At 46.9% G+C, this 26,580-nt stretch overlaps 1 protein-coding gene across 2 annotated transcripts in view; it reads left to right on the top strand.

Moving 5' to 3' along the window:
• The window catches only part of LMF1 (lipase maturation factor 1), a 161,505-nt gene that overhangs the window by 114,644 nt on the left and 20,281 nt on the right, over positions 1-26,580 (top strand). For both annotated transcript variants that reach the window (XM_088657377.1, XM_088657378.1), the window contains one exon: positions 26,089-26,272. In XM_088657377.1, coding sequence (XP_088513503.1) covers positions 26,089-26,272 — 184 coding nt within the window. The remainder of the gene's footprint in view (positions 1-26,088; positions 26,273-26,580) is intronic.

The following is a 26,580-nucleotide window of genomic DNA, read 5'->3' as shown; positions in this document are numbered from 1 at the left end:
CTTCCAGCCACTGAGAAGGAACAGAAATAGGGCCCTCCATTTTTACCTTGATGGGAGGCCCTGTATGTTTTCTTGGGAGGCGGATGCTCACCTGGGCAGAAAGTTTCCACTTCAGCTCTCTTTCAGTGGATTAGGGAAGACATAGTGCAAGCCTATTGGGCTCTGCAGAAGGTGTCTCCCCAGGTTGACAGCTCATCCTCTGCGAGGTGCAGCTCTCTGCACTGCACACCCCATGGTGGACATTTGCAGGGTGTCTACGTGGGCCTCAGCTGTTTCCAAGTGTCTTTGCCGCGGGTTGGGCTTTGACTTCCATGAGCAGTAGAAGGGCTGAGCTGGAAGCTTCGCCACGCTGCTTCCCCGTGTCTGCTGCACGATTCCCCCTCCACCCAGTGTGCGGCTTTCCAGGTCCTGGCAGTGCTGCCACACCAGGCGTCGGGTTTGCGAGGGGAGTTTGGGCAGCACCCAAGAGCTCTTTCCTCGGGGCGCGGGGAGAGAGAGAGAGAGAGTTGTGCCGCACACGTTGTTCCAATGTGGCCAAGTTCTGAAGGAGCTGGTGGAAAGCTCTCTCGATAGAGAGGGAGGAAGGGAGGGAGAGGTCTTGCAGACGGAACCAGTCAGGAAACCAGCGGGCAGCTACTCTGCAACGCTTCCCTCCCCCAGCAAATCTCCCCTTGTACGGACGCCAACATGTGCCAGCCCGCAAGCTACAAGGGACGCCCAACAGAACTTGTACCTGACTACTTCAGGCCAGACAACATTGAAATTTGAGTCTGGTGGAGAAATGTCACTTTCTCAGGAGGGCAGAGCTGAAACGTCCACTTTGTGCTTTTACTCCTGCAAGGGGTGTGTGTGGAGTGGGGAGGTGGAGACTACATTGGCTCTCACTTTCTCTTGGTTCCCCCCGGGTAGAGAATCGCTGTATCCGCTCCAGCTCTTTTGGATTCCGCCAAGCTGCTTTCTCAAAGCCAAGATCTTTGGGTCGGAGAAGCCATGACAGCTCACCAAGCTTGCTCAGTCCCTGGCAGCCAACGTCCCGACTGCCGTCTCCATCATTGCTGACTGCGGCTGAGCATCGGGGCCAGGTGGGGGCCACGGGGGCTGCCCTGTGCCCTATCCCAGAGACCCGTGTGCGCTGTGTTTGTTGTCAGGATCTCTCAGGTCAGCAGGGAGATGGTCCTGGCTCTCTTTGCCTCTGGGGGAAACGTGCAAACAGGATTTGAATGTAACATCACTCTCCCTTCCTGTGGCTTCCAGCAACTGGTATTCAGAAGCATGGCTGTGGAGGCAGGGCAGAGCCACATTGGCTTGATAGCTGTGTCCATCCCATGAGTTTGCCCAGTCCCCTTTTAAAGCCATCTTTGATGTTGGCCATCACTGCCTCCTATGGGAGCAAGTTCCATGGTTTAACTGTGAGCTGTGTGAAGAAATACCACTGACAAAGAACCCCCTCACCGATCTGCCGGTGGGTGGCCATCTCAGCTTACAGCCAACTTGAAATGTGGAAGTCTTTTCGTGGGACTTCCCACTGGGACATCTGGTTGGCCACTGTGAGAAGAGGAGGCTGGATTAGATGGGCCCTTGGTCTGATCCAGCAGGCTCTTCTTTTGTCCTTAACATTTTGCAAATCAGTCAGTGGGCTTCCTTATCAGTTTCTGTGCTCACAAAATTCAAGGCAGGCTTTGGATTGGATTGGCACAGCAAGCATCCTAGGTGGGTGGTGTGCTGAGCTGTGTTCTAAAGATGCACTTATGAGCCCCTGGTCCCTTCATTAAGGGCAATTCTCTCTTCCAAACGAAGCGTGGCTGCCTTCCACATCTTTCATCCCAAGTCTTCATGGCTTAGGCAGCCCATTTCGCCTCCCCCCCCCCGTGCCCCGGGTCCTAAAAAACCTGAAATTCTACAGCTTGGGAAGGAGCCCAGGATCGCAGTTGAAATTCTGAAGTCACCCCTTCAGGTTTATTCCTGGCAAGGCAAGGGGGATGCAGAGCCGCATTACTTGACATGTTGAGTCTGGCACCTCCTTCCCATAAATCCCTAATGATGCTGAAAAGTTAACCGGCTCTCTGAGGCCTCATTTACACTGAGGTGGTCAGCCTGGGCCTGGCAGGGCTAGAGTACTTCAGATTTCACATGGGGCAAGCAGAGATCAGAAAGCTGCTCAGCACACACGAAATTCTCTCTTCCGTTGAAAACAGGCCTGTCAGGGATCTGGGTTCTAGTCAGGGACCTTTCCCCTGACATGCTTGCTTTCTGTGTGCAGGGATGTCTTTATTTCTTGACTGACATCATGTGATTCTCCAGCTGAAGTCTGGCATAGAAGGGCCATAGCTCAGCAGTAGAGCTACTGTTCTGCACACAGACGGCTCCATGTTCAAATCCCCAGCAGCATCTCCTGGTAGAGTCAGATCTAGGGTCATCTCTGGCCGAAACCCTGGAGAGCCACTGCCAGGCAGTGTAAACAATACTGGGCTGGGTGGAGCAGTGGTCTGACTCAGTATAAAGCAGCTTCCTATGTGATACCATCCAACTTTTCCGGATCTGAAACTGGAACGTGCGTCTTCTGCGGTGGGCTACCGGGTGCGTCACACGACCTGCACTGCTATCTAGGTCCTCCCAAACACCTTTTTTGGGGTGTGATCTTGCACAGCTCCCCAAAACTCACATTTTGGGGCACCATGCAAGATCACAGCCCCACCCCCAGCACTTTTCCAGGGTTACAGTGCGGCTCGAGAGCATGCAAGATTGCAGCAAAATGGCAGCAAAGTCTCTTGGAGACTTAGTTGATTGAAGTGCAGGGCACAAATGTTCTAAATAAATAAATCGGCTACAAACCTGAAGTTGTATTATTGGATTGTTAAAGTTCTTGGTTTATTATTTTTACTATTTTGTACATACCTCCCCACTTCCTTTTAGCTCTGTGAGCAAAATGGCCCCCTCCCCAATTTGGGAGACCTTGCCTGAGGAGCTGGCCTCCCGTGCCTCCTTCCAAGGCCCCCCAAAACTCCCACCGCAGTCCTGCAATTTTATTTGACACTTTGCAGTGCCGAACTGTGCAACGGCAAACTCGGCTCTTGGCCCCGATGGGCTGAGCTTGTTAAACTTGTACCGCTTGGCAAGCTTGTTCATGAGGGGAAGCGTTAGGCGGGCGCCAGAAAGGAAGGACAAAGCCACCTGATGGAGCTGGCAGGTACTTCCCGTCTGGCAGAGGGTGCCAACTGCTTTCTGCTGCCAAACATTGAAAGAAAAGAGTTGAGTCGAATTGGCTTCAGCAAGGAGGGAAGGGCTTAGGGTAAAGCAGCTGCTATGCATGCAGAAGGTCCAGGCTCAACACCTGACGTCTCTAGGTAGGGCTGGGAAAAGACTCTGTTATGGAATCCTGAAGAGCTGCTGCCGGTCAGTGTAGACAGTACTGAGTTAGATGGACCAATTAGTCCAAGGAGGGCAGGGCAAGGCACAGCGCCCTGTCAACCTTTAAGGAATCTTTGGAATCTTCTTAATCATTACCTCTGCTGTTGGAGGCAATGTAGATCAGGGAATGGCTGGATGGTGAGTGGTGGGAGGCAGTGGCGGAGCAACATACTGTACCCCCGGAGCGGAGAACAGGGGGCGTGGCACATGTCCCGGGATTGTGCGGTGTGCCTCCCGGGGGGACAGCTGTGAAGGCACCCTTTCCCCCAAATGGTACCCGGTGCAGCCCGCTCCCCCTATTCCCCTTCATATGCTGGTGGTGGGAGACACCAGCCGGGAAACCCCAGAGGAGGAAGGCTCAGAGCCCAGGGATTCGTGGTGGGAAATCAAGGAGGGGTCAGGTCCTCACTCAGAGGGGGAAGAGTGGGATGCTGAATGGACAACAGGATTGAGTGAGCAGGGAGAGCCTGTGACAGGGAGCAGTCGCAGCTCAGAGGCTGAAGCAGAGGAGAGGGGTCTAGAGCAGGGGTCCCCAAACTAAGGCCCGGGGACCGGATGCGGCCCAATCGCCTTCTCAATCCGGCCCGCGGATGGTCCGGGAATCAGCATGTTTTTACATGAGTAGAATGTGTCCTTTTATTTAAAATGCATCTCTGGGTTATTTGTGGGGTATAGGAATTACTTCATTATTATTTTTCAAAGTATAGTCCGGCTCCCCACAAGGTCTGAGGGACAGTGGACTGGCCCCCTGCTGAAAAAGTTTGCTGACCCCTGGTCTAGAGAGTGCAGAAGAATACAGGAAGCCTGCCTCTCCAACTGCGGCAAGCTCCTCTCCCCTCTTGTCTCCAAGGATGCACAAAGTGATGCGTAGGGCAGATCAAAGGTGAGAGGTGCCCAGGCTCAGTTTGAGACTGCTTGGGAAACATCCGGCAGAGGAGGAGCCACAGGGGTGGTTGCCCTGGGCGCGAAATTGTTAGGGGCACAAAATTTCGACACCCGGCGCCGCCTCAATACAGCTGCATGCTTCCGTTGCTGGGTTCCGTCGAGAACGGCTTCTCCATGTGAATCAGGAAGGATCTCTGCAGCTGCAATCTCCTGGGTGATGCGGACGCAGTTAGACAGTTGAATGTGCATATGTACAGTTTCTCTCCCTCCCAACCCCTTCGTGCAGCCCCGGGTGCTGGCAACCCACGCTATGCCACTGGGAGCCTTAAAGAGGGCTGAAGGTAGTCCTGGCAACTGCTCCAGAGGGCAAGACTTACTGAGAGTGTTTCTGGGTGTATGTCCGTTGCCTTGAATAAAAAGTTAACTTCACCGACAACTGGCTTTGCTTCTTCGGCTTACTTGCATCAGATTCCCAGCCCTGACATTGTGCTTCTGTATACCAGTTGCTGGAAAGCTCTGGAAGGGCTGGGGGGGCAGGGAGTGCTGCCGAACTCAGGTTCTGCTTGTGGTTTCCCAGAAGAGGTATTTGATTGGCTGCTGTGGATACAGGATGCTGGACTGGGTGGGCCACTGGCCTGATCCACCAGGGCTCTCCTTAGGTTCAGTGCATGGAGCCTGAACCTTAACACAGGTTGCCTTTGTTCGCCCTGCGGATGCTGGCTGGTATTAGTTCGCCAACACACGGGTTATATTTTGCAGTAGTCAAGGAGGTGGCGGCGGCGGTGGGGGAGACGGCCCTCTCCTGTTGGCCGAACGAGCGCATTTAATTAGCTCCTGCTTCAGAGTTCCCTCCTCCCTCCACACCACCCCTAATTTATTTTTCAATCATTTAAAAGTGTCTCCCCTCCTTGGTGCCGTAAACTCTATTTTGACTGTGGCTGCGAGATCCCCTTTGGGCGTCATTCAAATTGTACCGAACTGCCCCCCCCTCCCGCCTCTCCCCATACGTTGCTGGTTTCTCTCAAAATAAACGTGCCCCTGGCTTTTGACAAGCTCTAATGAAAAACAAATTGTTATATTACTTAAAAAAATAATTTGAAGGAAGCCTGAATTAGTTGTCGAGGTGGGAAAGTTTCGGCTACTTGAAAACAGAGTTTGGGAAGGGTATTTATTTTAAACTGTTTAGGCCGGCATGCTCTCTGGGATAATATACAGGCCTGTTTGTTTCACGGCGCACCTCGCCCGAGACGTGAATCATGCTTTTTTAATCATGACGTGAGCTTGATTAATTGGAAAGGGTCAAGCGAATGGGACCATTACCAGTTCTGGAGAAGTGGAGTCGCTGCTTGCTTGGCGCACTCAAACTCCGCTTTAGCAGCAGTGGGATGCACAATTAATCATACAGTAAGTCGCTTGGAAAATGAAAAAGAGCAACCCCCACCCACCCACCCCTTTTTAAAAGAAACACGTAGAAATCGAATGTGCCTTTTCAAAAGGCTGTTCCAGAGCAGGGCTTTTAGAAATAAGATGGGCCGCAATCCAGTGGTAGATGATCGGCTTGGCATGCAGAAGGTCCCAGATTCACTCCTTGGTCTCACCAGGTAGGGCAGAAAAGACTACCTGAAACACTGGTGAGCTGCTGCCAGTCAGTGTAGACAATAAACCAATGGCCTGACTCAATATAAAGGAGCTTCCTTTGTTCCTGTGTCTTTGAGGAAAGGCCATAGGGCAATAGAGGAGCATCTGCTTTGCATGCAGAAGGTCCCAGGTTTAATTCCCAGCATCTTCAGGTAGCGCTGGAAATATCCCCCGCCTGACACCCTGGAGAGCTGCTGCCAGTCAGTGTTGACAACACTGAGCTAGATGCACCAATTATCTGACTCTGAATAAGGCAAATTCCTGTAATCTTTTATTCCTGGATTTCTTAGGAGTAGGTGGTTGGATGAGGAACCCTCCCAACATTTCTCAGGTGCTTACATTTCTTAAAGGGCTTGGTTGTGAGTTAGTAGCTCACTTTTGCTACTGTTTCCTCTGAACTGGCCATCTGTTTTTCCTGAATGGACAAAATAGGTTGACAAAAAGCAGTATTAAGTCCTATTGACCTGATCAGATGTGTTAGAATGATATGTGTGCAAATTAAGGACCCGATTCAATGAATGCTTTTAATTTATCTTCTGGTAAAAGCATTGGGCTGTAACCAACTAAGTTCTAATCCATGGGTAGGCAAACTAAGGCCCAGGGGCCAGATGCGGCCCAATCCAAGTACAGGATCAGGTTTAAGGTGCTGGTTTTGACCTTTAAAGCCCTATGCGACTTGGGACCCTCGTACCTACGGGACCGCCTCTCCTGGTATGCCCCGCGGAGGACCTTAAGGTCCACAAACAATAATATTCTAGAGATCCCGAGTCATAAGATGGCTAGATTGGCCTCTACTAGAGCCAGGGCCTTTTCAGTACTGGCCCCAACCTGGTGGAATGCTCTTTCCCAGGAGACCAGGGCCCTGCGGGATTTGTCATCTTTCCGCAGGGCCTGCAACACAGAGCTGTTCCGCCTGGCCTTTGGGTTAGACTCAGCCTGACCCCTGTGTTTTCCTCCCTCATGGCTTGGATTTATGGACTACTTGAAATGAGGCTGCACTTTAAATTTTAATACTGTATTTTAATCTGTATTTTAATTAATTGTTTTTATGTTTTATTGTAATTCTGTTGGTGTCAGCCGCCCTGAGCCCGGTTTTTGACTGGGGAGGGCGGGGTATAAATAAAAAATTATTATTATTATTATTGTTATTATTATTATTAAATCCGGCCTGCGGACGGTCTGGGAATAAGCGTGTTTTTACATGAGTAGAATGTGTCCTTTTATTTAAAAGGCATCTCTGGGTTATTTGTGGGGCACAGAAATTCGTTCTTTTTTATTTTTATTTTTAAAATATAGTCCGCCGTCCACCCCCAAAGTCTGAGTGACAGTGGACCGGCCCCCGGCTGAAAAAGTTTGCTGACCCCTGTTCTAATCAGAGTAGACCCAGTGAAGAAAAAAGGGACCTAAGTTCATCAAGACCATCAAATTGAACAGGTCTACTCTGAGTATGACTAGCATTGGATACAACCAAATATGTCTTCTTATGGGGTATAAATATTGGGTTTTTCCCTTTGCAGGAAATATATACCAATTTTAAAAAAGGGAGGTGTTTATAAGTATCCAAACAAGATTAAAGGAAATAAAATGTGTTATTTACTTGGAAAAATAACAGTTAGCTGTGTGAAAGAAGTCACCCTTGTTGAATTGGGACTTGGCTTCCAGGCATAGCTGCCAAGTTTTCCCTTTTCTCGCGAGGAAGCCTATTCAGCATAAGGGAAAATCCCTTTAAAAAAGGGATAACTTGGCAGCTATGCTTCCAGGCTCTTATGTTGCTGCATTCTACTGTTCTTATGAAAATTGCTTGCAATAATGTCTCTATTGGGGGGCGGGGGGGGGAATCCATTCAGAAATGTATTTGTTGTTGTTGTTTAGTCGTTTAGTCGTGTCCGACTCTTCGTGACCCCATGGACCATAGCACGCCAGGCACTCCTGTCTTGCACTGCCTCCCGCAGTTTGGTCAAACTCATGTTCGTAGCTTCGAGAACACTGTCCAACCATCTTGTCCTCTGTCGTCCCCTTCTCCTAGTGCCCTCAATCTTTCCCAACATCAGGGTCTTTTCCAAGGATTCTTCTCTTCTCATGAGGTGGCCAAAGTATTGGAGCCTCAGCTTCACGATCTGTCCTTCCAGGGAGCACTCAGGGCTGATTTCCTTAAGAATGGATAGGTTTGATCTTCTTGCAGTCCATGGGACTCTCAAGAGTCTCCTCCAGCACCATAATTCAAAAGCATCAATTCTTCGGCGATCAGCCTTCTTTATGGTCCAGCTCTCACTTCCATACATCACTACTGGGAAAACCATAGCTTTAACTATACGGACCTTTGTCGGCAAAGTGATGTCTCTGCTTTTTAAGATGCTGTCTAGGTTTGTCATTGCTTTTCTCCCAAGAAGCAGGCGTCTTTTAATTTCGTGACTGCTGTCACCATCTGCAGTGATCAAGGAGCCCAAGAAAGTAAAATCTCTCACTGCCTCCATTTCTTCCCCTTCTATTTGCCAGGAGGTGATGGGACCAGTGGCCATGATCTTGGTTTTTTTGATGTTGAGCTTCAGACCATATTTTGCGCTCTCCTCTTTCACCCTCATTAAAAGGTTCTTTAATTCCTCCTCGCTTTCTGCCATCAAGGTTGTGTCATCTGCATATCTGAGGTTGTTGATATTTCTTCCGGCAATCTTAATTCCGGCTTGGGATTCATCTAGTCCAGCCTTTCGCATGATGAATTCTGCATATAAGTTAAATAAGCAGGGAGACAATATACAACCTTGTCGTACTCCTTTCCCAATTTTGAACCAATCAGTTGTTCCATATCCAGTTCTAACTGTAGCTTCTTGTCCCACATAGAGATTTCTCAGGAGACAGATGAGGTGATCAGGCACACCCATTTCTTTAAGAACTTGCCATAGTTTGCTGTGGTCGACACAGTCAAAGGCTTTTGCATAGTCAATGAAGCAGAAGTAGACGTTTTTCTGGAACTCTCTAGCTTTCTCCATAATCCAGCGCATGTTTGCTATTTGGTCTCTGGTTCCTCTGCCCTTTCGAAATCCAGCTTGCACTTCTGGGAGTTCTCGGTCCACATACTGCCTAAGCCTGCCTTGTAGAATTTTAAGCATAACCTTGCTAGCGTGTGAAATGAGCGCAATTGTGCGGTAGTTGGAGCATTCTTTGGCACTGCCCTTCTTTGGAATTGGGATGTAGACTGATCTTCTCCAATCCTCTGGCCATTGCTGAGTTTTCCAAACTTGCTGGCATATTGGGTGTAGCACCTTAACAGCATCATCTTTTAAAATTTTAAATAGTTCAGCTGGAATATCATCACTTCCACTGGCCTTGTTATTAGCAATGCTTTCTAAGGCCCATTTGACTTCACTCTCCAAGATGTCTGGCTCAAGGTCAGAAATGTATACTGTATATTAAGACAAAGGCACACTAAAATGCTGATAAATTTTAATGAGAACTTTAAAAGTACAAACTGATGCAGAAATTTGGCAGAAGGGTTTAGCAATCACTCTTTCTTCCCAGGGGAACTCTGGGAATTGTAGCTCTGGGAGGGGAATATGGGCTTGCTAACAACTCTCACCACCCTCAATAAACTACAGTTCCCAGGATTCTTGGGGGGGGGGGGAACGACCCATGGCTGTTTAAAGTGGCATCATAGTGCTTTAAATATATGGTGCAGATGGAACCTTGGTTTGGATGTATTTTTCCCCATTTGCTTCCCCCCCCCCCCGGGGGGGCGGTTGTCCACTTATTTAGTTCCTTTAATGTGCTTTTATTTATTATTATGCACTATCTTGATAATCAGAAAGGTGGCTCACAAATGGATTGGTTGGATCCATAAAAGTAATTGTCTCATGATGACACCTTGGAGGTATCCCCCTTTCCCCTGAAGTATCCCTCTTTCAAAGAAGGTCCTCTTCATTCAGATTTCACTTCAGCCCTTTGTTGTCCTTCCTGCCTTGTGTGGAGAGAGAGCCGGAGTGACAGCGTTTTCTCTCCCCCTTACAAAACACGATACTGGAGAGAGCATCAAAGGTCTGGGCGCACAGGCGTTGCAGGAAAAATGCCTGCCGGAAAACCCTGCTTTCTTCCGGCTGCTCAGAGTAAATGATACCCCAAAGGAGGACCAACTTCAGAGGCTCCATTCCCCGTAGAGCTCTAAAAATAAATCAGGTATATAAACACCTCTTGTCTGAAGTCTTGACTGGTCCAGGTGAAATAAGTGTCTGTAATGCAGACTTCCTGTAGGGCCCGCAGCATCCACAGTGTGGATGTACAACCTCGGCTTGAACCCCACCGTGGGACAGAGACGCATCGTTAGTATGAGAATAAGGAAAATGGAGAGCAACTTGCAGGTGAAATGAAGATTTCAAAGGGCCCATAAGGAAGGCTTTGAAAGCACCAAGCCTTGCTGGAAAGGTACCTGGAAAGGGCATAATATTAATCAGCCTTCACCAACCTGGCGCTCTCCAGATCTCTTGGATTGCAACTTCCATTCACCGCAGCCAGTCTACCTGATGGGAGTTAAAAACATAACCTTCTGCATAAAAAGTGAGTGCTCTACTGCCTTTCGTTCCTGCATTTTTAAGGCACCCCCCCCCCCCCAAGCTGTAAGAATATCACATAAGAACATAACAAAATAAAACTCTGCTACATTGGGCAATGGCCCACCTAGTCCAGTATCCTTCTCTCAAAGAAGCCAGTCAGATGCCTGTGGGAAACCAGCAAGCAGGACCCCAGCAAAAGAGGACTCTCTTCCCTCCTGTGGTTTCTGGCAACTGGTATTAAGAAGCATTGCTGCCTCCACTTGGGGAGGCAGAGCATAGCTATTGTGGTTAGTAGCCATTGAGAGCCTTTTTCTCTGTGAATTCTTCCAGTCCTCTCTTTTCTTGCACATTACTAACTGATGTTTACTTGGTAGATTTCTTGGCTCTAGAAAGTAAATTAGCAGAGCGGTGGCACCTTCATATACTGCTGTTGTAACTGTAAACCAATTATAATTTGCTGCACAGTTGCCTTCATGTTACAAAACTGTATTGTTCAAGCTCTGAATTTCCAGATAGCGCTGTCAACAATCAAGCAGCTCCTTGTCAATTGTTAAAGGGTCCACAATTTCCATTCTGTCTTTATTGTTTGGACTGAGGTGGCATTGGAGGTAGATCAGTGTTGGTGCCTGGAATGACATCATGCTTTTTGCCTTCCAAAAGAGAGTCCCACTGGTCAAAATCTTTATTGAGACCTAAATGTTTCTGTAAGAAGGCTAATGAAGCTTTGTTGCTAACATCAATGGCTGCGTTTGGATTTATTTCTCCCTTCAGTCCAAAAATCTTTCCAACAATAATGTCAGTCAAAATGCCATCCAAGTTCGTGGACCATTCTTGCCTCTTGTGGGAGCGAGTTCCATAGTTTAACTCTGCACTGCATGGAGAAGCTTTTTTTTGTCTGTCCCGAATCGTCCAACATTCAGTTTCATGGGCTGCCCATGAGTTTTAGTGTTATGAGATAGAAAAAACATTTCTCTAGGAGTAATCCAAAACATCTGTAGGGCATCATGTTGGTGAAGCCTGGGAGTTAAACGAACGACATAAATAAATGACTAACTCTTGTTTTTTCCCCAAACTTGCGTATTGCAAGAGAAACTAAAGAAGCAAGTGTGCCTTGAAAAAGTAGCAACACCTAGCATTTATATGGCACTTGGAGGTGTTCAAAGCACTCTGCCGTAGTTATCATTGTGCCAAATGTGCATTTCATAAGGGAGAAAGGCTTCTTTGGGATGGTTGCCTTGGTGGGACAGTGGAACTCTGCCGTTCAAAGAGAACCAACTTTTGTGTTTCACACCATGTTTATCCTCAGCCTTCATGCTCCACCTGTGATTCCCCCACATGTGTCCCACGCAAGGCTGCAGTAAATTAAAAATGCTGCGGGGAATTGTGCAGAAAACACTTCCTCTTCCTCCTTGGCTGACCTTGCAACATCTGGACTCCGTCCCCCGTGGGCCACCGAGCGTTTTGCCCTCAGATTGCTTCTTTAGCATTCCCCTCCTTGTGCTCCCCTCCCCTCTTACTGATCTGCTCCTGCTTTCAGTGTTGCTGGCAGAACCAGGAGAGTCAGGGGTGGGGAACGTCTCGTCCACCGACACCTTGTTGGGCTCCAGCAGCCAGCAGGGCCAGTGCTCAGGAGCAAAAGAACATGATCAGGCCAATGGCCCACCAAGTCCAGCATCCTGTTCTCACAGTGGCCAGCCAGATGCCTAGGGAAAACTTGCAAGCAGGACCCAAGTCCAGAGGCACTCTCTTCTCCCCAGCAACTGGTATTCAGAAGTATTGCTGCCTCTGACCTTGCAGGAAGAGCATAGCCATCGTGGCAGCTTCCTATGTTACGGTCTAAGTCATTGCTTTATTCAAGACCGAGACTACATTGACTGGCAGCTGCTCTCCAGAGTTTCAGGCAGGAGCCTCTCCCAGCCCTACCTGGAAATGCCATTGGGGAATTGCACATGGGACTTTCTGCATGCAAAGCAGATGCTCTAACCACTGAGCTACGGTCCTTCCCCTTCTCCACAGCCAGTCTGGAAATGCTGTCTGCTAGCCTCTTGGCATGCTGACAAAAGGCTGGAAATTTCTGTAGGCTTTTCAACAAGTCTGCAAAGCTAAAAAGGCTTTTTCCTAGAACTTGAAAAGGGAACTCTGAAAAGTAGAAAATGTTTTAGCTCTGTCGCGGGACAGGAGCCACACACTGGTTGGTGGTATCTCAGAAAGTTCCCCCGGAGCAAATTGGTGATGGCATTGGTATGTCGAGATGGGGGCCCTGCACATGGACTGCCCCCCCAACTGTCCCATTCCAAGGCCACACTTTGCTGCTGAGCCCGCACCCCGTGCGAGCCATCCCTGCCTCGCTGAGGCACCCTGCGGCTGTGACTCCGGGAGGGCTCAATTATGACAGATCTGGCCCTGGAACCAAAAGAGAGGTTGGACGTGTCCCTTGCAGGACGAGGCTTTTACGCACGATGTGAGCTGGGTGCTTTCCAAAACGCACAGGATGTTTGGAGTCTCTGTGATCTGAGGGCATGCTGGTTTAACAGGACAAGATGCCGTCCCCCTTGCAGATGGCTCGAAAATGGTGTCCTTATTTTCTCATTTTAAAAAAAAATAGAGGCAAGTGGGATGGAAGTGTTTTGGGGGCTTGGGCACAGAAAGCATCAGCAAAAGGCAGCGGCTCTTTGACGCTTGTCGTGGATGGTCCTGAGGAATGTTTGTGATGCGTCATTTCTTACTGTGTCCCAGCCACAAGATACAGCAGGCTTCGTGCTCATTATGCACTAGGTTAGATTAACAGAGTCCCTGAATCCATTCGAAAATCTCTGAATGACACCTGAAAGTCATTCTTACAATTTCTGGGTGAAGTGATTGTCAATTAAGCTCCATTTGTGCCACTGTCAGTCAGTGTAGACCAGGGGTGGCTATCCTGAGGCCCTCCAAGTGTTCATAGAATTAAAGACCCAGGTGGCGCTGTGGTTAAACCACTGAGCCTAGGGCTTGCTGATCAGAAGGTCGGCGGTTCGAATCCCTGTGACGGGGTGAGCTCCCGTTCCTCGGTCCCAGCTCTTGCCAACCTAGCAGTTCGAAAGCACGTCAAAATGCAAGTAGATAAATAGGAACCGCTACAGCGGGAAGGTAAACGGTGTTTCCGTGTGCTGCTCTGGTTTGCCAGAAGCAGCTTTGTCATGCTGGCCACATGACCTGGAAACTATACGCCGGCTCCCTCGGCCAATAATGCGAGATGAGCGCGCAACCCCAGAGTCGGTCACGACTGGACCTGATGGTCAGGGGTCCCTTTACCTTTACCTTAGAGTTGGAAGGGGCCCCAAAGGTGATTTAGTCCAACCCCCTGCAATGCCGGAATCTCAGCTAAAGCATCTAGTGACAGATGGCCATCCAGTCTCTGCCTAAAGACCTCCAAGGAAGAAGAGTCCAGGAAGAAGAAGGGAGACCATTCCACTGTCAAACAGTTCTTGCTATCAGGAAATTCTTCCTGATGTTTAGTGGGAATCTCCTTTCTTGTAACTTGAAGCCATTGGTTCAAATTCTACCCTCCAGAGCAGGAGAAAACAAGTTTGCTCCATCTTCCATGTGACAGCCCTTTAGATGTTGGAAGATGGCTACCATATCACCTCTCAGGCTCTTTACTGGGCTAAACATACACAGCTCCTTCAACCATTCCTCATAAGGCTTGGTTTCCAGGTTTGGTGTTACTGGACTACAACTCCCAGATGCCCCAGCATGCCCAGTGGCCAGGGGTGGTGAGAGTCGTAGGTCTGGAGGGCCACAGATTTTCCATCCCTGAGATCTAGGATTCTTGTTTGACGAAGTTCAGAATAGGGCGCCAAAATCACCAAGTGGGTGGAGCAGCTCCCCTGTGAGGAACGGTTGCAGCCCTTGGGACGATTTATTTAGAGAAAAGGTAAAAGGTGACCTGATAGATACATACTTACAAAATTGTGCATGCCATGGGGAAAGTGGACAGAGAGAAGCTTTCCCCCATCTCTCATAATGCAAGAACTCGTGGACATTTGAAGAGGCTGAGCATTGGAAGATTCAGGACAGATAAAAGTACGCCCTTCATGCAGCACAGAGTTAAACTATGGAATTCATTTCCACAAGAAGTAGTGCTGGCCACCATCTTGGATGACTGTAAAAGAGGATTAGACAAGCTCATGGAGGAGGAGGAGACTGCCGATGGCTACTAGTCATGCTGGTGAGGCAAGAGCTCTTGCGCTCGAATCCTGCCCGTGGGCTTCCCATTGGGGCGTCTGGTTGATCCCTGTGAGAATGGAATAGTGGACGAGATGAGCTATTGGCCTGATCCAGCAGGGCCCCTCTTATGCTCTTCTGTTCTTATGGCATCTTCAATAGCTGGATGTCACTGAAACGTGAGGCTTTGGTCCAACCGATGGCTCTCTTCCCGCTGTCCCGAGGAGCTTGTTTCAATTGCAGCGGGAACGCAGATGCCTCCTGGCTCGTTTCCTGCCCTCAAATCAGTACAGCCTTGCTCCAGAGGGGCCCATTTGAACGCCGGCCGCACTGGGCTGGCCTCCCATCCCTCTGGCACCCGTCTGTAAACATGATGGTTTTGCAGACTCCTCCGGGGTTCCTTTTAGCTGTCAGAACAATTTTGTGCTGCCCAATCGTAGGGAAACCGCACAAAACAATGTGTGTCCCGTGTTCTTAGCAGGATAACTCCGGCGGAGGAAAAGCACAAAGGAGCCAAGGTCTTCCAGCAGGGGGTGGTTTGCCTTGGAGTCTCCTCGATCTGTCGCACCTGGATCTTGTCGTGCGTCTTGCAGATGATTCTTACAATCTTGCAGAAGATTGTTACTTGTCAAGTGCATGTATTAAAGGCGTGCAGCCCCACCTTTCCCAGTTGGATATCAACCTGTTGACAGTAAACATAGGGCTAGTAAGGTGCTGTTGGGTGCCAGTGAAAGCTCCCCGTCTGAGATTAATAGCAGGCCCAGTTTATGTGTATAACTTTTACTAGGACTTTTTTTTAATATACATTTTATTTATTATCTCACTCAGAAAAAGAACAACATAAATAAAAAAGGAACAACATACATCCAAAAAATACATACATACACAATTCATATTATAATCATAAATCATAAATTTCTTTACACAATCACACCTAAACAATAAAAAAAGAATTGAAAAAAGAAGGGGGGGAGGACTTTTAATGAGTTAAGTTTCCCCTCCTTATGCACTGTGCTCCCTGCAAAAATCCCACCCCTTCCAATTGTCCTGCTGGTCCATCTAGCCCAGGGGGTCCCTAATGTGGCACCCTTGGACATAACACTGCCCACGGATCCCACCACCACCAAGGCCACCTGCCCCTCCCATTTATAAGAAAACGTTTTTGGGCTTTCGGTGGCTTTTCCTGCTGTTTTCAGTCAGGCCTTATGTGTTTCTGTCAGGGTGGTGTAGATGTTTTTCCCTGGGTGTGTTTTTTTGGGCGCGTAATGTTTCTGAGCATCGTCGTTTTTCCCATCTGTGAAATGGGCTTTTTGTGGTGCCCACGACACTTCTTTTGGCCCAGGAATGGTTGGGGAACTCTTATCTTATCTGGTCTGACTAGCAGAGATTCTGTAGGGGCTTCTGTTTAGGGAAGCTTTTAAGGTTTAATAGATTATTGTGTTTTAATATCCTTCTGGAAGCTGCCCAGAGTGGCTGGGGAAACCCAGCCAGATGGGTGGGATATAAATAATAAATTATTATTATTATTATTACTAAGAGGCTAGTCTTTCCCAACAGCTGATACCTGAGATTCTTTAATCAGATATGTCAAGATGTCGAGGATTGATGCAGGGACCACCTGCTTGCCAAGGATATGCTCTTCCATGGAGCTATACCCACCCCGCTCCCACTTTGATAAAAAATATTTGTAGGAACAGCCTTGTGCCAGGTGAGATGTCTTGTCCATCTATGTCCCTGCTCTTGGCAGTGTTGCTCCTAGATCCTTGACAGACAGCAGTTTTTTTGGCCTTGCGATTACCAGAGATCTCATAAATTGAATAGAGATGCTGAGATAGAACCCTGCATGCATGCTAGGCTCTCTGCCATAACCTCTTCCCTTAACTGTTCCCCTATGACCAGGAGATGCTGAATAGGGGATATACAAGTATTTATAAATATTCTTAATTTTTCTTTAATTCAGAAGTTGGTGTGTGTGTGTGTGTGTGTGTGTGTGTGTGTGTGTAGTTCGTTAACGGAATATATTCAGCTTGGCTTTTCCGTTTTAAACCAACCTTGCAAGAGCCCCCTTGGTTAATTTAAAAATCTTGACTTGTGTAATGTGTTAGTGGAAGAAATGTGCCAAAAAGCACAGTTCCAAACAGGGGGGAAGCAGGTTACCCCAGATTTTGAAATCTTGGCTCATGGCAATGCTGCCCAGCCAGTCCAAGGGAAATATTGCCCTGCAGATGTTGCTGTGAGCCTGGAGTTACTCAAAATCAATTTATTACAAGTCAAACAAGTAGCCATGGGAAGAAACAGATCGAAGGAGTAGCTCCTTGTTTCTACGTGTGCATCAAATCAGTCAGCGGTGATCCTTCCTTGACTCCTATCATGTAGATATGACTGTCCAACGCTAAGAGACAAATGAAGCATGGATCTAAATAACTTGTGGAGATGGAAGGAGGGGGTTGAGAAACAATTGTCTTATTTGTTTCCCTCAATTACTCAGATGAACCTAAGAAGACCTCTGGCATCTGGATCAGGCCAACGACTCATCTGGCCCAGTAGTCTCAGTGGCATCCAGCTAAGTTCTACTCATAGTACACCTTTTGAAATGAATGGGGCTATTTATTCCAGTGGATCTACTCTGAGTGGGACTAACGGTGCACACAACCTTCTGCTCTCACAGTGGTTAACCAGATGTTTCAATGAGAAGGAGACCACAAGCAGGGGCTGAGCGCAATAGTAACTCTCCTCGCTTGCTGTTTCCAGGAACTGGTGTTTGGAGACCATGCGTCAAAAGATGGCCTGTGGTTCAAGGCATGCCCTTGGATTGGGCACCCCAGTACCTGCTGGCGTTTTATTGTTTATAAAAATGTAAGGAAAGCCTACTAGATCAGGCCAATAATACTCAGCATCCTCTTCTTACAATGGCCAACAGGATGCCCATGATGAAAAGCCCCCAAGCAGGACCTGAGTGCAGAAGCAACTCTCTCCTAGCAGCTGGTATTTCCAGCAGCTGGTATTCAGAAACCTTGCTGCCTCCAACAGTGGAGGCAGGACATAGCCATCAGGGTCAGTAGTCCTTGTGGAGATCCAATGAATCTGAATGTTGGGAGAGTCAGGACAGATAAAAGAAAACACTTCATCACGCAGCACAGAATTAAACTCTGGAATGCCAACAGGAGGCACTGATGACCACCAACTTGGATGGCTTCGAAACAGGATTAGACAAATTCGTGGAGGAGAAGGCTATCCACGGCTACTAGCCACAATGGCTATCCTCTGCCTCTACATCTGGAGACAGTGTGCTTCAGAACAAGAGAGTTGCTTTTGTGCCCTGGTCCATGTTGTGGGCTTCCCACTGGGGCATCTGGTTGGCCACTGTGAGAAAAGGATGTTGGACAAGATGGGCCATTGGCCTCATCCAACAGGACCCTTCTTCAGTTTTTATCCTCCATCAATTTGTCCGATCCCCATTTAAAGTCATCCAAGTTAGTGGCCATAACTACATCTTTTCACTTTTGCCCAGGAAGGACTTTTGTTTTTTGTTCTTTTACTGTGGCAGAAGTGAGAAATGCATTGTTGCCACAAGGGCATTCAACGTTTGGTTCACCCAGGTGAAGTCCTTTAAACTTCCCTTGAATGCTGTCGCACATCTCTCCTCTGGCTGGATTTGCGGATTTGCTGTGGCTCTTGCTCTGGGGCAAGAGCCACAGCAACTCGGTAATTACTGGTTTCTGGACTGGAATATGAATCCCAATTGCTCAGATGGTGGTTTTTGCTCTATAACTGGTAATACCAACAGACTTGGATAACAACCACTTGTGGGTTGGGATGACCTCCAAGACTTCCAGGTTTTTTTCCCCATCTTCTTGTCCTGTGTTTGATTAAAAGCTAATCAAGATTTTGCTTTAGTTCCACCCAAGTAAAATTGCTTCCCCAACCTTTGACCCAGATATGATCGTAACTTGGCCGACATTTCCAGGAGACAAGCAGTGGGTCTGCACTGCTTTGCTCCTGCCCCCAGAGAGCAAGTCTTCAGGGTGTGGTGTACCACACTGGTGTGACAGGAGAGTATGGCAAGTGGGGCAGGAAGATTCAAAGACGATCAGTATTATATTTTGAGAATGAGTCGTGTTCTTATGTAGCCGCATATTTTCTGGATGCCCTGTGATCATATTATAAAGTAGTTGTGTTCTATGTTATAAATCAAGCACTGCTAGGAATTGTTTCTTTTTGTTTTCCAGTGTATTTCTTATCACTTTAAAAATTGCTGTGGCAAAAGCAGGTTTTATTCTGAAAGTGTGGCCCACTGGAAAAAAAGTTTGAGAACCACTGTCCTACTTATTTCTGAGTAAAGAGGGTTAAGATCCGGCTGCGAAAGAATCTCTTGGGTTCCAGTTTTGATTGCGTATTTTACATTCTACTACTTTTGTATGATCTGCTTGTGCATGATTTAGGGAGCAAATTTACAAATTTACAGCTCATCCCTTTCAATCCTCAGAACTGGCAGTTTTACAGGCGTCATATAATGCAATGAAGCCACTCTTCTATGTGGCACCACCTACACTTTGGAACTCCCTGCCCTTTGATATTAGGCCAGCATCTTTGCTATGCAGTTTTCAGCACCTGCTTTAAGGGAAAAAGTTTTAGCAAGTCTATCTTGACACATAAATTTGACATTCCTGCATTCTAGGTGACCCTTGGGGGCCCTTGCAGCTGTACAATTGTGTGGTTCTATTGCATGTATTTTAACACGTAATTTTGTTTTATAAGGCATATTTCAAGACTCCTGTTTTTATTTTTTCAGGGGTTTTCAAGAATAACTTGTTTTTAACATCTGATTTTACTGGTGATTTTAATGTACATTTCTGTGTATAGACCACATAGAGGTTTTTTGATGGTTGAGTGGCATATAAATATTGTTAAATGTGTGGTGGTGGTGATGATGATGATGGTTAAGTTAAAAAATAAGTTAAGTAATAACATATCAAAAGTGGGCTTAACCCACCAGTACAGCCTTTCTCAAACTTTGATCCCAAAACGTTGTTGGACTACAACTCCCATCATCTCTGACCACGGGCACTGATTGCAAGGAAAGATGGGAGTTGTAGTCCAACAATATATGGGGACCCAAGGTTGAGAAAGGCTGCACCAGTATATCATGATTTTCCTGGGATGATAATAGCGCCAGCTTATCTCACCACCTGATATCATCCATAGTTCTGGTTACAGGTAGGTAGCCGTGTTGGTCTGGGTCGAAGTAAAATAAAAAAATTCCTTCAGTAGCACCTTAAAGACCAACTAAGTTTTTATTTTGGTATGAGCTTTCGTGTGCATGCATCTGAAGAAGTGTGCATGCACACGAAAGCTCATACCAAAATAAAAACTTAGTTGGTCTTTAAGGTGCTACTGAAGGAATTTTTTTATTTCACCTGATATCAGCCCGCTTGAGCACCGTTAATTCCAAAAAAGCGGAATGTGATTCCATTCAGGAAATTTAGGACTTGGTGGCCCCACGCAGTCGTGGGGTTCCCTTCGCTATATCGAGGAGGAAAGGGACTTTCCTGGAGTCCCAAACTCTGCTGTGAGGGTTTCTGTGCATGAGCCCTGCAACGCTCCCATATCCTCTCCTCGTGGCAGCCTTCCCACCTGCTTTCTGTGGGTTGACTCTCTTTACATTTTGACACCTTTGGTGCTGCTGCTCCGTCTGAGGCCATGTGTACATTTCTTCTGGCCCAGGCTGGCGGGCGGTTGGCGAAAAGCGAGGCAGGCGGGTGTCAGCAAGTGCAGCCAAAGATGGAAACTGGATACCCAAGTGCTGAGTTTGGGTTAAGAGCCCTGCTTTTGACAGGGCAATAAATTTCCTTTAACTTCTTGTTTTTTAAAGGGGAGACTTCTCTCTCTCTCTCTCTTCCCCTCTCCCTTTTTCTTTTTCCCCTTTCTGCTTTCTTTTTTCTTTTTCTTCTTTAAAAAAAAAACCAACCTAAACGCCTATAAATTCCTGGAACTGACTTGGCTAGGCATCAACAGGGTTCACCTCGCCTGGTAAGATAATATATCTAGTATGCACTTGTAAAAGTTTGGGAGGCTGCCCCCGGATTGCCCACTGCTTTCCACAGCCTGTCACTGGCTTGAATTACTCCTTGGAAACTCCTTTGCTGTCCCGTGTGCAATAGAGAAGTCAACGTGTTGTGGTTTTTCCAAGAACTACTTTCTGTCACCCCGAGCAGAGGGGGGGTTACCTCTTGCTCACCGTCTCCTTCCTAATGAGCAATCTAGGAACCTGCCCTTAATGCCTTCCCTCCCAGATGACCTGGAAGAACAAATATTGGTGGGGTTTTTGGGAGGCAATGAAGTCCCTGATGTCATGGCTGTTGCCTCAGGATCCTAGCATTGCTGAGAGGAAGGCCCTGATTTGGAAAGTGCACCAACCAACCCACTCGGCGGCCGGGGGGGGGGGGGACGGAGACCCTCAGTACCCCCTTCCACAATGAACCTGCTTTTAAATACTGTGTTTTCATTGTTGTGACCCTGCCTGGGACCTTGGGGTAAAAAAGGGCAGAACAACAACAACAACAACAACAGGGGAGCTTTACCCTCCAAGTCATCTGAATTAGGCACTCCTGGTTCAATTTTTTATTTTATTTTATTTTATTATAATATTTTTTATTGAACATTTTTTCAACAAACATACAACAAACATACAAAATACAAAATACAAAAACATATCAAAAACATCAAAATACAAAATACAAAAATATAACAGAAAAATATATCATTTCTCATCCATTATAATACTCATTGTCTTCAGGCTTCCCCAATTCCCTACTATCTGTTTTCCATTTTTTTAAACTTCTATAGCAGTTTCTAAATCATCTTCTTTCCCATCATGCAATCCCTTTAAAACTTCTAAGTTAATTCATCTTCATATCATTTACCCTAATTTCAAACTTTAAATCTTCTATTGTTTCCCTAATGCCTTAACCTCTTTACTTTCCTGGATTTTCAAACTCTAATTATCGAATACATTCCCTATATACATTTTAAATTTCTTCCAGTCCTTTGAAACTTTGTCATTTGTCTGGTCCCGGAGTCTTCCTGTCAATTCTGCCAATTCCATATAGTCCATCATTTTCATTTGCCATTCCTGCTTCGAAGGCAATTCTTCTTTTTTCCAATATTTTGCTAATAAAATCCTAGCGGCTGTGGTGGCATACATAAACAGATTAACATCATCCTTGGGGATTTCTTCCCCAATTATTCCAAGCAAAAAGGCTTCCGGTTTTTTCGAAAATGTGTTCTTAAACATCTTTTTCAATTCATTGTAAATCATTTCCCAGAAGCCTTTTATCTTAGGGCATGTCCACCACATATGGTAGAATGAGCCAACATCCTGTTTACATTTCCAACATTTATTGTCGCTTTTGTGGTACATTTTAGCTAGCTTGACCGGCGTCAGATACCATCTATACATCATTTTCATCAAATTTTCCTTCAACACCGTACAAGCCGTAAATTTCATACCTTTCTTCCACAATTTTTCCCACTCCGACATCATCACATTATGACCCAGATCCTTGGCCCATTCAATCATAACTGATTTTGTTTGCTCATCTTTCAAATGCCATTCTAACAACAAATTATACATTCTGGACAAATTCTTGTGATCTGTCTCTAATAACTCCGTCTCTAATTTCGATTTTTCTGATTGGAATCCTAATTTTTTGTCTAACTTAAATACCTCATTTATCTGCACATACTGAAACCAGTCACTCAACCTATCTTTCAATTGTTCGTATGGTCTTAACTTAAAGTGGTTTCCCACTTCCATCAAGATATCTTTGTACTTCAACCTATTCTCATCCATATTTGTCCTTTTAGGTTTCTTTGCCTCAAGAGGTGAGATCCACCTAGGAGTTCTCCTTTCCAACAAATCCTTATATCTCATCCAGACATTAAACAATGATTTCCTGATTATATGGTTTTTAAAACCTTTATGCAATTTCACTTTATCATACCATAAATATGCATGCCAACCAAATGCGTTATCAATTTTTTAAAATGACAAGTAACTTCCAACTCTACAATTCTATGATTCCCCCCCCCAAAAAAAAAACTTAGCAGTTTTACATTTTCGACGATGTGATCTGTAAATGGCACATGGGGCAACTAGGCTGTGTGGTTAGAGTAGGTAGGGACATCGGAAGCTGCCTTACACTGAGCCATTGGTCCATCTACAGTAGCTCAGTAGTGTCCACACTGACTGGCAGCAGCTTTCAGGGGGTTTCCAGCAGGGGTCTTCCCATAGCCCTACCTGGAGATGCCGGGTGTTGTGCCTGGGACTTTCTACATGCAAAAGCAGGTGCTGTACAACTGAGTCGCGGCCCTTCCCATAAATATAATGTAAGATTCTAGTCCTCGTGGATCTGAATGAAGGTTTGATTCAAGAGAAAGCTGTCTTAATACAGAGTCAGACCATTGGGTCAATTCTGCCTTGGCAGCATCTCCAGGGTTTCAGGCAGGGAGTCTTTTCACAACCCTACCTGCGTTCTAGTAGATTATGAAGGAACAGCTGATTGAATAGGAACAGAGGAAGCTGTCTCATACCACTGGCTCAGTACTATCTACCTGGATAGCTCAGTTGGTTACAGCCTGGTGCTGATAATGCCAAGGTTGCATGTTCGGTCCCCATATAGGACAGCTGCATATTCCTGCATTGCAGGGGGTTGGACTAGATGATTCTCAGGGTCCCTTCTAACTGTCCAGTTCTATGATTCTAATAATAATACACTGACTGGCAGTGGCTCTCTCACAGGCCTACCTGGCTGTGAGATTGAACCTGAGACCTTCTGCATGCAAAAGGTTCATCGGGGATTGAACTTGAGACCTTCTGCATGCAAAGCAGGTGCTCTACCACTGAGCTATGGCCCTTCCTCATAGTTTCCAGGGCACTCTGTTGCCCCTGTGGTGCCTTTTAGCCCACACACTAATAGCCAGCCCTGGTCTGTGCGCTGGAACAGTTTGCAAGTTGTTGTTACAGCTCCTTCTGGAAGGATATACTGTCTGGCAGAGATTATGAGGGTCTGGCTGGTACCTACCAAGTGCCTATAATGATCTGCAATTAGGGTTCAAACCATGTACGGACCTGTAAAGATTTCTGACGGTACCTGCCCCATTTCCTAGCATTTGGGCTCCCTTGCCAGGGCTAAGGGGAGAGAAACACAAGGAATAATTGTTTGGGGGGCTGAAGGAGGGAAACCACTCTCACCCCCCCACCCAAATTAATCCAGCGAGAGCCATGAATCCACAGTATTTCATATCGCACTTCATAAAACTCCAGTCATAATCCATAAAACTGACATTATTAGATTAAAAAAAAGAGGTCCCAGCTCCTCATTTCAGGCTTTTGCTCATTAGACATTCTGTAGTTTTATAACCTTACCGTTCCTACCCAATTACTGTGATTAATACTGTGCCTTAATAAAAGAAAACCTTCAGCATTCAGGAGCAGACTTGGGATGTGGGGGGGAGCAGCTCTTGGTTTAAGGCGGCCTTCCCCAACCTGATGCTCTCCAGATGTTTCAGACTACAGCTCCCAGCAGCCCCAGCATCACATGCTCATGCTGGCTGGGGCTGATGGGAGTTGTAGTCCTAAGCATCAGAAAGCCCACCAGGCTTGCAAATGATGCCTTGGTGTGAGGAAAAGACAGTGCTTCTGGGCCAGGACTGGAGAGCTTCTGAACGGCCAGAGGTTGTTGCTGGACAACAGTTTCCGTCACCCCCTGACCATTAGGCATGCTGGCCAGGGTTGGTCGGAATGGAAGTCAGAAAAGAAGTGGGGGGCAACACCTTCTCTGTCCCCGATTTAACACCTACAGCCTGTTCCAGAGAGATTCCGCTTGCGTTTTTCTTAATTCTCCGTTACCCCTCGAAAGACCTGCTTGCCCCAGGCTGAAGAACCGTGTGCTTGACAGGTTCATAATTCCACCCTCATGTCAGAGGCCAGATTTTGAATCCTGTGGTTATTTATTTATTTGATCACACACACACACACACACACACACACACACACACACACACACACACTACAGCTGTTAGAAATAAGATTCTTCTTTTTCAATCTCCCAAGCAATAAAGCAAAAAAGAAGAAGGAAAGGAAAGGAAAACAGAACAGACCACCCAGTTACTACGTATAAAGTAGTAAGGTGATCCTGTGTCAGAGGGGCAACTCGGGGAATTATTTTCTTCAAATTGCCTCAATATTGGAAAGTGGGGTGGCGGTGCAGGAATGCAATTGAGCAGAAGAAGTGAGAAATGTTAATGAAGTGGACTGCTTCATATGCAGGATTTTTGGGGGGGGGGGGAATAGTGGCCAAATACCCAAACTAACAGCGTGCAGCATCCTTCCCCTCACTCTCTTTTAAGTGATGCAATAATGATGGCGATGACAAACCACCTGTTTTCTAATGTGGATTCTCGTGACTTTGGGTTTGAATCTCTGGTTGCTATTAATGCATTCTGTACACCACCCAGGCATTTTATTCCATTTTTGTAAAGCGGAATAATAGTATTGCAGAACCAGAAGGGACTCTTGAGGGTCATCTACTCAAACCCCCTGCAATGCAGGAATCTCAACACACGCTTCTCCCATCCAGTGTGAAACCATACTGGACCCTGCTTAGCTTTGCAGCTGTACGTAAATACAGCATTCTAATAAATAAATACTTAAATATATTTTATTTTATTATCGACCATATTTTTCCATGTATAAGACGCCCCTGTGTATAAGACGACCCCCTAGTTTTCTAACCCAAAAGTTGTTTAGCATTTTGGGGGGGGGGAGGTCACTTCCACCAATCGCTTGCCCGCCATTGCTGATCGCACACCTCGCTGCAGCCTCCAATTTTCTCCCCACTCACTGCCCCCAACAGCCCACCAGGCCACTTGCCGCAGCCGCCAATCACCCACCCAATGGCCGCTGCCAATCTCCTGCTTGCTGCTGCCATTAATCGCACGCCCCCTCTCTGCATTCACTATCTGTGTATAAGACGGCACCCAATTTTTGCCTTTTTTAAAAGCAAAAAAGCATCATCTTATACACTGAAAAATATGGTATTTGGGAAAGGGCTGTGGCTCAGTGGTTTAGCAACTATTTGGCATGCAGAGGGTCCCAGGTTCAAGCTTCAGTGGCATCTCCAGGTAGTGCTGGGAAAGTCCCACTTCTGAAACACTGGAGAGCCTCTGCCGGTCAGTGTAGACAACACTAAGTTAGATAGGCCAAGGACTTAGTTGGGTGTAAGGCAGCTCCTGAGGCCCCTCTTACTGTTTGCTTAGCACCTGTAACCAGCCAGGCACTGCAATGCATTGAGAAGCAAGCACAAGTCTCCTCCTGACCACAAGCTGGCCATCACCTCTTTTTTGCCCTTAGGTGCTCCTCATCGTGAGCGGGAACTTGAGCTTCCTTAACTGGCTGACCATCGTGCCGAGCATTGCCTGCTTCGACGATGCTGCCCTGGGGTTCCTTTTCAGCTCCAAAGAACAAGGCCTGAAGGCCAGAGTGCAAGAGATGCAAACCGGAGAGGCAGAGGGGAAGACGGAGCCCTTGCGGTGCGGTGAGTCCTTCTTGGACTGAAGCAATACGTTGGTTGCATCTGATGGGAACACACAGACACCTATGTATGCACAAGGGCCTTTGCCACCTGTGTTTATCCTAACAAACCTGTGAGGTAGGTTAGGCTGGGAGACGGCGGCCAGCCCAACGAAGCGCTACTCAGAGTACACTCATTGAAATTAAAGAAACTAAGTTAGTAATGCTCATTCATTTCAATGCATCTACTCTGAGAAGGACTAGCATTTGATATAAATAATAATAGTTATTTATTGCTGCAGGGACAATGTCCTATTTTGCCAGGGTCTGGGA

Source organism: Zootoca vivipara, chromosome 13, assembly GCF_965207765.1.
Source record: "Zootoca vivipara chromosome 13, rZooViv2.hap1.1, whole genome shotgun sequence".
Lineage (NCBI taxonomy): Eukaryota > Metazoa > Chordata > Lepidosauria > Squamata > Lacertidae > Zootoca > Zootoca vivipara.
The sequence above is the reverse complement of the archived record's forward strand: the minus strand, read 5'-3'. Positions and strand labels throughout refer to the sequence as shown.